Genomic DNA, 12,432 nt, shown 5'->3' with positions numbered 1-12,432 from the left:
GCCACGGGTGAGAACAGAGGTCCCCAGACTCTAGCTGGGTCCTTCAGGAGTGGCCCTCCAGACCCAGAGTGAGGCTTTGGATGTGTTGTCTTGGATTGGATCTGGTGTCGCTGTGAACCTGCTGGAGAAAGAGTTGGTGATGGGTGAAGAGGACGACTGAAGCCCCCCACAGCATGCAGCTGTTGTGGTCACTTGGCTGCAGAGGACTGACCCAGTGGTGGGGCTGCAGCAGCTGGGGGGCAGTGAGTCACCAAGCTCCATGCAGCTACCTCAGACCTCTCTCAAACCTGCCTCTGGGGCAGATCTGCAGCAGAGCAGGTCCTGGCTGCTCTAAGGGCAACCAGGCTGGAGAAGGGTCTGGAGAGCAGGGCTGGTGAGGAGCAGCTGAAGGAGCTGGAGGTGTTCAGGAGAGGAAATGGCCTGGAATTGTGCCGGGGGAGGAGAGAGAGGTGTGGGAAAGGGCCAGGACAGTCATTTTCCACTCAGGCAGTGAATGTGCACTGATCTGACTTCCTCCAAGCTTCATTCCCTTTGCTGGCTCTGGGGCAGGCCTGGAGGATGGTGTAGGAGTGGAGCTTCATCTCCTGCTCCAGGTTCTCCCCCAGCCTGGGGGCAGCACTTGCAGGCACAGAGCAGGAGCCACCTGCATCCATTTCCCTTGCAGATGGAGCAAAGCAGGAGCTGTCCCTCACCCTCTGCCTTGCCTGGCCTGGGTGATCCAGGTCACTGAGCAGGAGTTAGGGCAGTGAGGAAGAGGAGATGAGCATCATCCAGCAGGGTGTCTGCAGAGGGGCAGCCAGCTGAGTGGCAGCTCCTGCTCGGGGCTGGAAGCCCTGAGCTCATCTCATCCATCTGAGGGCTGGAGGTGCCTACAGGCTGTAGTAAAGCCCAGTGTCGGCACTCTAAATCTCCTCTCTTTAAGCATGGCAGAGGTTACAAATGTGCATCAGATTGGAGGGAAGTGATTAAATCTCCCCTGGAGCCAGCACTGACAGCTCTGCCTCCCTCTGCACGCTGCCAGGGCTGCTGGCTTGGTGGCCCCTGCTCAGATAATGAAATCCAGCCAAGGGATGACACTTCTGTAGCACGAGAGGATTTGGGCTGCTTGGTTCATTCTCAGCGTGCAGGTGGCACAGCACAGAGAGGGGCTCCAGCCCAACCCTGCTGGAAGAGAGGGGACAGACTGTGAGTGCCCCCCAGGTCAGGTAGAAGCTGAAAGGAAAAGGGCTCAGGTGCTCAGAGAGTCATAGAATGATGAAGGTTGGAAAAGCCCTCTTGAGATCATCCAGTCCAACCCAGCACCACCATGGCCACTACACCACGGCCCCAAGTGCCATGGCCACAGGTTTCTGGAACACCTCCAGGGATGGAGACTCCACCACCTCCAGGGAGAGGGCCTGAAATTGTGCCAGGGCAGAGTGAGCTTGAAGAGGAGGAAAGATGTCTTGTGCTGGTGGTGGTCAGAGACTGGCACAGGCTGCCCAGGGAAGTGGAGTCCCCACCCCTGGAGGTGTGCAAGAAGCCTGTGGCCACAGCTCTTGGTGACATGGTTTGGTGGCCATAGAGGTGTCAGGTCAGTGGATGGCCTTGATGGCCTTAGAGGTCTTCTGCAAGCAAAGCAGCTCTCTGACTCTGCAGCCCTTACCTTCACTCCATGGCTGGTTTGCTGCTCCACTCACAGTGGCCTCAGCAAGAGGGCTGGAGCTGGTCCGTGCCTGCCTGCGGGCTGGGTTGGCTCTCCCCCTGCAGGTCCCCCCCTTGGCCAGCTGGAGCTGGCAGGGGTCTGGGTGGGTGGGTGGCTGAAGGGCTGTGCTGGGTGCAGCAGGACAGGCTGCTGCTCTGCTGGAGAGCTGTCAGCCACCGAGGCCGGCAGCAGCAGGCTGCAGGGGACCCGCGCCGGGGCTGCCGCTCGGGAGCAGGGAGGCTGCCTCTGGTGGGCCAGAGCCCGCTGGGGGCTGCAGTGTTGCTCTTTCCTTAGCCTTCCCCATTTTCATGGCAGTTAACTTCTTGGGGGGAAATCAGCTCCATACCTGTGCTAATTGCCACTGGTAGTGAGGAGCTGAGGCTGGGCAGAGATGTGCTGTCAGGGCAGGCTGCCTGGCACCTGCAGGCTTCGGGACCGGAGAGCTTCTGCAGGCTGCTGGCACCAGGGCAGGGGCAGAGCAGTGAGAGGCACAAGGGCCATGGTCTCTGTGGCCCAGCAGCCTTCCACAGCCAGGGAGGAGTGTCCTTCCTCCCCTCAGACAGCCCTGAAGCCCGTATTGATCATCTCACCTAAATTAGGGCTGATACTTTTGTCAACTGCATTCACCTTCTGAAGCAGAGCAGTGCCAGGACTGGGGCTTGGGTGCCGGAGCCTCTCCTCCCTCAGAGCCTTCACAGAGCCACAGATGGCATCAGGTTGGAAGGGACCTCCAAAGGGCATCTTGGCTGACCCCCTGCAGCAGCAGGGACACCTCCAACTACAGCAGGCTGCCCAGGGACACGTCCAGTCTTGCTGCCACCTCTCTCTGGACTCCAGCAGCTTGAAGAGTCTCCTGCCCAGGCTGTCAGAGGAGCTGAGATGACTTCATTTTGCTGCAGGCAGCTCAGGATTGCTTTCTTTATGTATGGCTTGCAGCTGTGCTGCTTGTGACTATCAGCCACAGCCCTGGGCAGCCTGTGCCAGCCTCTGCCCACCCTCACTGTGCACAGCTTCCTCCTGCTGCCCAACCTACCTCTGCCCTTCTCCAGTTCCAAACCATTGCCCTCGGCCTGTCCCCACAGCCCCTTCTGAGCAGTCCCTTCCCAGCTGCCTGCAGGTCCTCTGAGATACTGAAATGCAGCTCTGAGGTCTCCCTGCAGCCTTCTCTTCTCCAGGCTGCACAGCTCCAGCTCCCTCAGCCTGTCCTCATGGCAGAGGTTCTGCAGCCTCTGATCTGTGGCCTCCTCTGGACCCTCTCCATCAGCCCCAGGTCCTCATGTTGGGGTCCCAGAGCTGGCCCCAGCCCTGCAGGTGAGGTCACCCCATAGCAGAGCAGAGCAGAGCAGAAGGGCAGGATCCCCTCTCTCCATCTCTGCTGGCCAGGCTGCTCTCGGTGCCCCCCAGGAGCTGAGGTTGCAGAAGCCCACAGGGGCAGTGCCATGCCGTGGCTGAGCTCTTTGGGCAGTGGTGGTTCAGTGTGATCTGGGAAATGAGAAATGAGAAACCCATCAAGGCAAATCAGCAGGTGTGCTGAAAGCTGGAGTGGGAACCAGGCCTGGGAGCACGAGAGGGGGGTGACATGATAGGAAGCAGCAGTGGGAGAGCATCACCACCTCCTCCTGTGTCACAGGAGCTCTGCTGCTGTGGGAAATTGCAGTAATGAGCAGAGCTGAAGGCTATCACCAGATAACTAACTCCTGGAATCACTTTGCAGCCTGCTTCAGGATGCCTTTTTTTCCTCCTTTCCTTTCTTCCCAGCTGCCTTTCCCCCTCTCTCCACCATTTCACAGCAGACCCCAGTTATTGAGTATTTGCAGTCCAGCCTTGAAGGATAATGAGTTTTCTGCTGCCACGTGTAGAACACCTTCGTGTCCAGCAGCAGTTAATGGGCAGGGAAGATTAGCAGCAGGTTGTAGGCTCAGCCCTTGATGGAGCAGACAGCTCTGGCTGCCTGTGGGCCAGGGAGGACCAGCAGAGGGAGGGCTGCAGAACAGCACAGCAAAAGCCCCGCAGGGATGCAGGAGTGTCTGAAACGACAGCCCTGGAAGCACCCAGGAGGAGGAGAATGGTTTCTGTGGCTGCAGCAGCACAAAAGGTAGTGGAGAGCCTGGGAAATGGCCACGTTTGGCTGCAGGCTCATGCGGTACCAGCTCAGATTGGTGGCAGAGAGCTTGGCACAGCATCTCAGGGACCTCTGCCTTTGGTTTTGGGCCACTCCAGGAAGAACATCGAGGGGCTGGAGTGGGTCCAAGGAGGGCAAGAAAACTGGGAAAGGGTCTGGAGAGCAGTGCTGGGGAGGGGCAGCTGAGGGAGCTGGGGGTGTGCAGCCTGCAGCAGAGGAGGCTGAGGGCAGAGCTCATTGCTGCCTGCAGCTCCTGAGAGGAGGCTGCGGCCAGGTGGGATCGGGCCAGGGGAGGCTTAGTTCTTCCCTGAAGGCATTCTCAAAGCCTGGCACAGGCTGCCCAGGGAGGTGGCAGAGTCCCCACGCCTGGAGGTGTTTGAGAGAGGCAGAGGCTTGGTGCTGAGGGCCGTGGCTGAGCCTCAGCCTCGCAGAAGTAGAGGCTCCCCAGCACCCCCGGGCCCTGCTCTGCAGGGGGGCCTGTGGAGGGCTGGGCGCAGGGGGCAGAGCTGCGCCGGGAGGCTCTGACCCTGCCCCGTTGCCTTGCAGGCCCTGCCGCCAAGAAGAAGTACGTCAGCTACAACAACCTGGTCATCTAGCGGTGCCCCAGGGCTGCCCTGCTGGTGCACACCTGCCCCCGGGCTCACCTCCCCAGCGCCTGCGGGCGCAGCGACGAGGGCCTGGCGACGCCGCGGGACGGAGCGGGAGGAGCCCCGCCCGGGAGCTCCCACGGCTGCTCCCACACCTGCCCCTCACCGCCTGCCCGGCACCGGCGCCACCCTGGGAGCCGGCAGGGAGGCTGGCACGGGAGGCGCGGCGGGCAGCGGCGGAGCGGGCGGAGCTGCCTTCGAGCTTGCGAAGGACTTCTAAGGGGCTACTTTCCTCGTTCTGTTCTGTCTTTCTATGTCCCTCCAGCCCGCAGGGGGCTCGGAGTCTTTTCTGTACAGTTTGTGAGGAGTTTCTTGCACCTCCCGTGACGGCGGCCAGGTGCCCGCTTCCGTGCCCTCGCCCCGCGGTGGCGCAGCGCCGGCGCCGCCCGGGCAGCTGGGAGGCCTGCGTGCGTGGTGTCTGCTGAACTGTTGCATCTCTGCAATCCATAGACCTTATTTTTTTTACCTAAACAGAGAAAAAAATAAAGACAAAAAACACAAAAAAGAGAGAATTTAAAGACCAAAAACTGTGCCGGCAGAGTTAGCCCCCCCAGCGCCCCTCCTGCGCCGCTCCGGACGGGCTGCAGAGGAAGCCGGAGGGCGCTGCGCTGGAGCGGCGGCGGCGCGCTCGGGGTGCATGCAGCGGCGCTGCCGGTGCCCGCCGCCGCCCGGGCGCCTCCCCGCTGCCGCACCCCGGGCTCGCTGCGCCCCGACGGGACGCCCTCCCCGCTCACTGGGCTTGGCTCTGCCGTCGTCGCCAGGCTGTTGGGAGGAAGGACTTTGGCTCGTGGCTTTTGACATGGCTGGAGGGTTGGGCGGGTTGGTTGTTGTGCTCGGGGTCTCTTTTCCGTTGTCGTGGGGGCGGGGGGGGTGGGCAGGGGGTTGTTTGGGTTCTTTTCGTTTCCTCTCGTGGGTGCCCCGCCACGGCTGAGCAGTGTGAACAAGGACTGAACCACAGCATGTGTGTTTTCTACTGTTTGTAACTCGGTACTTTCGTTAATCTTGCTGCTTATGTGCCAATTTAGTGGAAAAAAAGAGAAAAAACACACTAAAAAAAACCACCAACCCCCCCCCCACACACACACACAAACACCTCTTTGCTCCCCCCTCCCTCCCCACCCTCCCCACCCTGTGCTGCTACCCAAGAATGTATCAATAAAGGATTTTGGTTAACTTTTTTTATTTACTCCAATAAATATTTATTTATTCCTTTTTTTTTTTCCTCCTTTACAGTTGTTCCTTACCCCCCCCCAGCCCCCCACCTCCTACCCTTCCACCTTGTGACTATGGCTCAGGCCAGAGGCTCACAAGATCCTGTGTTATGAAATGTGTCCCACTTTGGGCCACCAGCTTACCCCCCCCGCCCCGGTACTGGGGGACAGAAGTGACTCTTAGTGACTCTTAAAGGACTCTTAATGGCAGAGAGGACTCCTTTGGGCACTGTGATGGTTTGGGTGTCCCCACCCCACACACACCCCTTGCAACTCCCCCAGGCTGCACTCAGCAGCTCTGGAAGTCGGATGAAGCTTATGTTTGCAGCTCAGCTCAGCGTACAAGCAGAGAGTCGCAGTCTAGGCAGCTGTAGACAGAAGCAGGCAAGGTAAAAGGGAGCACAGAAACACAGCAGCCCCCCCAAAAACCTGAGTCCCCAGGAGGGGCTCCCAACCGCCCTTTGGCCACAGAGCTTCGGCACTCAGTGGCCTCTGCCAGACTGACCATGTGAGGTGTCCCCTGGGCTTGCTCAGCCTTATTTGGGCAAGACACCGAGTGCCTAAACAGCTGTGGGTACTTGTTGATCACTTTGGGAGGGGTTGTTAGTTAATTGGGGCGGGGGGAAGTGACTTTTTAGCACCGGGCTCTGTAACAGCCTCTAAGTGAAGCTGCAGGCAGGCAGAGGAGGTCCTTCTGTGTTCCATGGTCTCCAAAGCTGTCCTCGACTGTTGAGGCTTATCTGCTGGAGAGCCCAATGGAGGCTGCAAGGATGATGAAGGCACTGGACCAGCTCTGCCATGAAGGTGACCTGAGAGCCCTGAGGCTGTTTAGCCTGGAGGGGAGAAGGCTGAGAGGGGATCTGACCAAGGCCTACAACTATCTGAGTGCCAGGATGAAGGTGCCAGGCTTGCTCGGGTGGTGGCCATTGACAGGACAAGGACCAGGAGCTTCTGCCTCAACAGGAGGAGAAAGTTGTTTGGTGTGAGGGTGCTGGAGGCCTGGAGCAGGCTGCCTAGAGAGGCTGTGGAGTGTCCTGGTGTGGAGTGTCAGCTGTGCTGCTGCGTGACCTGCCCTGGGGGCTGGGCTGGATGATCTCTAGTGGGAGGTGTCCCTGCCCATGGCAGGGGGGTTGGAACTGGATGGTCTTTAAGGTCTCTTCCAGCCTAAAAGGGTCTCTGAATCTCCCTTCCAAGCCCTCCCATGCCATGTCTCTGAAGGCTCCTGCACTCGCCGGGGCACGGTCCAAGGAGCCACTCGGTGACCTGTTGAGTGAGCTGGGAGGGCGAAAGTTCAGGCGGGGGGCGGAGGAGGCTCATTGCTCTGCAGCACCACACCTGCCTGCTGCCGCCTGCGGCTCGCTGGGGAAGGCACTTAGCCTCCCCTTTTCTCCAGACAACTTGATCAATTATCCTGATGAAGTTAATCAGCATCAAAGGAAAATGTGGCAGCTGCAGCAGGGGCCACAGCAGCATAGCGATGCAGACCTCCGTGGCAGCCCTCGATTGACTCTGCGCAGCAGCACGGCGCTGGGGAAGATGTCTGCAAAGCCTCCTCAGCCTTGGCTTGATATGCACAGACCTCCTCAGGAGCTGCAGCAGACAAAGGCTGGAACTGCACCCCAGGAGAGGCTTTGTTAGCAGCAAACCAATTATCAGCCCAACAAGCCCTCTGGGAGGTGATTCTTCTTCTCCGCACCGGGACGGAGCTGCCCGGGCTGAGGCTGGTCCCACCCAGCAGCGATTCCTGCTCCAAGAGGGGAGGGAGCAGAAGAGGTTTGCTGGTTTGGTTTGCACTTCGAGAACTGGGGGGGAGAAGGGTGCTGCTGGGAGGGGTGGTGTGGGCTTGGGCTGGGTTTGGTTTCTGCTCCCAGCTCATGTGTTGGGGCTGATGGAGCCTTTGGTTCTCTGCCTGGATCGGTTGGTGAGGTTGGGCTCCGTGGTCTGCAGAGCTCCCTTCCCAGCCCCATGCTGCGGGGCTCTGGGCACAGGGGGTGGGCACAGGGCACACCTCCCACCCCGGCTGCTGGTCCCTGTTCACCCGGGGTGAGCTGGTTGCTGCTTTAGCCACCTGCCTGAGCAGGCACAGGCCCAGCACCGAAGGCCTCTGCTCCTTCTCCCCAGGTCAGCACAGAGTCAGCCTTGAATCGTTTCTCCACCCCAAACGTGTTCTGCTCTGGTCAGTGCCCGAGCAGCAGCTCCGTGGAGGAGGCGCCAAGAGGCTGCGGGCAGCTCCCCTGCCAGAGCCCTGCCTGGAGGAGCCTCGCTCTGGGCTGTGTCGTGCCCTGGTGGCTTCCCCCGGCAGGGCTCTGGGGCAGCTGTGCAGGCAAGGTCAGACTGTGGCAGCTGCCCTGCAGGCACAGCCCGAAGGGCAGCCAGCCTGTGCCCACGGTGCACAGTGAAAGGAGGCAGAGCTGTGCTCGTCCAGCTGCCTCCTGCCCAGCTCTGTGAGAGCTCTCTGCCCTAGACAGCTCTCATCTGCAGCCTGGCTCCAGCTCTGGGCTGCGCAGTTGCAGAGAGGCAGGGACCTGCTGGGGAGAGCCCAGGGCAGGCTGCAGAGCTGCTGAGGGGCCTGGAGCAGCTCTGGGAGCAGCAAAGGCTGAGAGCCTGCAGAAGAGCAGCCCCAGAGGGCACTGCAACAGGTTGTGCACAGAAGTTGTGGAGGCTGCAAGCCTGGAGGTGCTCAGGGCCAGGCTGGGTGAGGCCTTGAGCAAGCTGGGCAGGTGGGAGGTGTCCTTGCCCATGGCAGGGGTTGGCATTGGATGCTCCTTGTGGTCCCTTTCAGCCCAACCCATTCTGTGCTCTCTAAAAGCTGACAGAGACTCAGCCACCCACGGCACAGGAGCAGCCTCCCCAGGGTGCTGCTAGCACAGAGTGGCAGAGCAGCTCCTGGCAGCCCTGCTCCTGCTCTGTCTCTGCTGTGCCACCTGCAGCTGGTAGCCAGGAGCAGAGCTGTGCCACCAAGACTCCATGAAAAAGGCCTCTGTGGCTACCAGGGCAGGGGCAAGCTCCTGCAGACCAGGAGAGGTTTTTGTTGTTGTTGTTGCTGCCATTTGTTATTTCAGTCTGAATTACCCCCAAATTGTTTTGCTGTGTTAATGCCAAGTTGATTGTTCATAAATATCATGGCAGAGTTGAGCTTTCTGGGCATGCTATATGATAGATAATGGCAATTATTTAGGCTGAGTCAGAGCTCAGTCTTCATTTGTGACATTAATTGCCTCTATAGATAATTAAATGCCCTCTAATGCCTCCCCAGACAGGATAGCTGCACCCATGGAAGTGCTCATCAAACATGTTTATTCATGTCCCAGAGCGCCCTTCTGGAGCGGCTCTGCTGCACGGCGCTGGTGTTGGTAGCAGCCTCCTTTGCTTGGCTTGTAACACCAGGGGGTGAGCAGAGACAGCCTGGCAGCTGCTGCTGCTGCTCGGGGCAGCAGCTAACACCATTTGTACCTAATTAACCAGAGCCCAGGGCTGGGCCAGCTTTGGGTCACACCAAGTCCCAGTTACCCCAGCAGCCCTCAGCCTCCCGTGGCCTCTGCCAGGACTGCTCCCAGTCACCAGTGCTGTGCCCCAGGGATCAGTGCTGGGCACAGGCCTGGTCAGTGTCCTTATTGATGAGCTGCTCAAGGCCTCCTCCAGCCTGGCCCTGAACAGCCCCAGGCAGGAGGCAGCCACAGCCTCCCTGGGCAGCCTGTGCCAGGCTCTCACCACCCTCACACTCAACAGCTTCTGCCTCAGCTCCAAACCATTGCCCTTGGCCTGGCTCAGACACCCTCAGCACAAGTTCCTCTGCAGCCTTCCTGCAGGCTCCCTTCAGCTCTTGGCAGCAGCTCTGAGGTGCCCCTGGAGCCTTCTCCTCTGCAGGCTGCACCCCCCCAGCTCCCTCAGCCTGTGCTCACAGCAGAGCTGCTCCAGCCCTGGCAGCATCTTTGTGGCCTCCTCTGGAGCCTCTCCAACAGCTCCAGGTCCTTCTTGTGCTGGGGGCCAGAACTGGAGGCAGAGCTGCAGGTGGAGTCCTCTTGCCACAGCCACCAGCTTGGCACTGGTCTGACACTGACTTCCAGCAGCTGCCTTTGGCTTTCACTGCCCAGCAGAGCACTCTCCTTGGGTTTTTTTTTCCCCTGAAGAATGACCTCAACTTTATTTCCTCCTGCAGGTTCTTTTGCTGCCTGCAGTCTGCTTGGCTGCACCTCATGTACAAACCCAAAAATAGACCCTGGGCAGCAAATGGACCTGCAGGGAGCAGGATCAGCTGTCCTGTGCAGCTCCTGCTGCAGCCCCCTCAGCAGCCAGGCTGCCTTCTGTCCTGCTCAGCAAGAGGAGCAGCAGACTGCAGCACCTTCAGCCCTCCTCACCAGCACCCAGGGAGAAGTCCCACTCCAGCTGATCTATATAACCAGGCTTCAGGAGCTTCTCCTGCCAGCCCAGGGGAGGCTGCTGCAGGGAAGGAGACACCTGGCAGCCATCCTGCCTCTGCCTGGAAGCAGAGGGCTGCCTGCCAACCTATTGCCAGTCATTGATACTTTGCTGCTGCATATTCAGCCACCAGCCTCTTCCACCTCCTCTGCCACCCTCCCCATCAGTTCTCAGCAGTCCATGAAACTGGGCCCACAAAAGGGGGCAGCATCTGAGAGGGTCAGGGACCAGCACCCTGGCCTGGACCAGCAGTGGTGTGACCACCAGGACCAGGGCAGTGGTTGTGCCCTGGGCTGGGCACTGCAGAGGGCACAGCCTGAGCACTGGGGGCAGTTCTGGGGCCTCACCCCAAGAAGGAAATTGAGGGGCTGGAGAAGGTCCAGAGAAGGAGAACAAAGCTGGGGAAGGGTCTGGAGAGCAGGGCTGGGGAGGAGCAGCTGAGGGAGCTGGGGGTGTGCAGCCTCTAAGGAGGCTGGGAGGAGGCTGCAGCCAGGCTGGGGCTGGGCTCTGTTCCCTGGGATCACAAGACAGGGGGAGAAGATACAGCCTGAAATTGTGCCAGGGGAAGGTTAGGTTGGAGATGAGAAACAATTCCTTTGCTGCAAGAGTGGTGAGACTGGCACAGGCTGCCCAGGGAGGTGCTGGAGTGCCCCCGCCTGGAGGTGTGCAAGAAGCCTGTGGCACTTGGGGCCATGGTAGCCTGATCTAGTGGTGCCACAAAGCTAAGTGCTCACAGCAGGTCCCAGTTTCACCCCACTGAAGGCTCCAGAGCTCCTTGGCAAGCAGCTCTGGCATCTTCAGGCCAGCCCAGAGCCTGCAGGGACGCTCACTCACCTCCTGCCAGGGCACAGCAGCCCCTCTGCTGTGGGCATGCTCACGCTGTTAGCTTCTGCTTCATCGTTCAGGCAGGTGTTGACAGCTTCAGCTCCACAGCACCAGCTTCAGCCCTGCTGCCAGAGCTGCATCGAGGGTGTCCTTAAGCAGTTTGCTCTTCCCTGTCCTTCCCGAGGGAGCTGGGGGGGTGCAGCCTGCAGCAGAGGAGGCTCAGGGCAGAGCTCATTGCTGTCTGCAGCTCCCTGAAGGGAGGCTGTGGCCAGCTGGGGTTGGGCTCTGCTGCCAGGCAGCCAGCACCAGAACAAGGGGACACAGCCTCAAGCTGTGCCAGGGCAGGTCCAGGCTGGATGTTGTTAGGAAGTTGTTGTCAGAGAGAGTGATTGGCACTGGAATGGGCTGCCCAGGGAGGTGGTGGAGTGGCTGTGGCTGGAGGTGTTCAGGAGGAGGCTGCATAAGGCAGTTGGTGCCAGGGGTCAGTTAATGGTTGTGGATAGGTTGGACTCGAGGTCTCTTCCAGCCTGGTGGGTTCTGTGGCTCTGTGATTCCTGCTGCTGCCCTCCAGAGCTGGTGACCTTCCTGGCACAGCTGGGGAGGAAAGGGCAGCAGCTCTGAGCTGCAAATCAGGGCAGTTCTCAGGGGCCAGAGGTCACCACCAGAGTTCTCTGTCTCTGGGGAGGGCCATGCACTCTAGGAGCAGCTCTACATGGAGCCACCCACCAAGGAATACCCACCTGAAGTCACCCACAGGCACCACAGGGGCTGCTGAGGGGTTCAGCAAGCAGAGCAGAGTGCAGCTTAGCAATGAAGGTGGAAAGGAGACCTTCACAGCCACGTCCCCATCGGGTTTCAGCACTGCATCACTCTCAGGTCCTCATCTTCTCTCCTGGAAAGCAGCAGCCACGGGTGCAGCAGTGCCCACCTGCTGTCTCCTGACACGGAGCCTGGCTCCGCAGGCTGGTGATGTGCAGGATGCAGACACTAGAGGGCAAGGATGCCCACCAGTTACCGAGGAGGCTGCAGGATCCTGGACCAACCACCTGGCACGGGGTGAAACTCCAGCCCTGAGCACTGCTGCCTTGGTCCTGAGGGGCACAGACACACTCATGGGCACCCAACAGCCTCCTCAGCACTGCCAGGACACTTCCACACTTCCCTCTTCACAGTGCCCCCAACTTTTCAGTTGCTGTAGCACTCAGCAGGAGCTGGCAACAATCACTTGCAACCCAGGGGCCAGTCCTGTCCTGGGCTGCATCATAGCAGGATGAGGGAGGGGATTCTAACCCTCTGCTCTGCTGGGATCCCCACCTGGAGCACTGTGACCAGGTGCAGCAGGAGAAAGACCTGGAGCTGCTGGAGAGAGTCCAAAGGAGGCCACAAAGATGGTCAGAGGCTGCAGAACCTCCCCTGTGGGGACAGGCTGGCAGAGCTGGGGCTGAGAAGCCTGGGGAAGAGAAGGCTCCAGGGAGAGCTCAGAGCAGCCTGCCAGGACCTGAAGGGGCTGCAGGAGAGCTGGGG

The 12,432-nt window shown here is 59.9% G+C and overlaps 1 protein-coding gene across 4 annotated transcripts in view; it reads left to right on the top strand.

The window, feature by feature from the left end:
• The window catches only part of GRM7 (glutamate metabotropic receptor 7), a 188,298-nt gene extending 182,667 nt beyond the window's left edge, over positions 1–5,631 (top strand). For all 4 annotated transcript variants that reach the window (XM_064156141.1, XM_064156140.1, XM_064156143.1 and 1 more), the window contains one exon: positions 4,353–5,631. In XM_064156141.1, the coding sequence (XP_064012211.1) occupies positions 4,353–4,402 (50 nt within the window). In that variant the 3' untranslated portion in view covers positions 4,403–5,631. The remainder of the gene's footprint in view (positions 1–4,352) is intronic.
• Positions 5,632–12,432: the final 6,801 nt, after the last annotated feature.

The sequence above is a fragment of the Pogoniulus pusillus genome, chromosome 16, assembly GCF_015220805.1.
Source record: "Pogoniulus pusillus isolate bPogPus1 chromosome 16, bPogPus1.pri, whole genome shotgun sequence".
Lineage (NCBI taxonomy): Eukaryota > Metazoa > Chordata > Aves > Piciformes > Lybiidae > Pogoniulus > Pogoniulus pusillus.
Note: the sequence above shows the minus strand (reverse complement) of the source record. Positions and strands in the feature narration are given on the sequence as shown.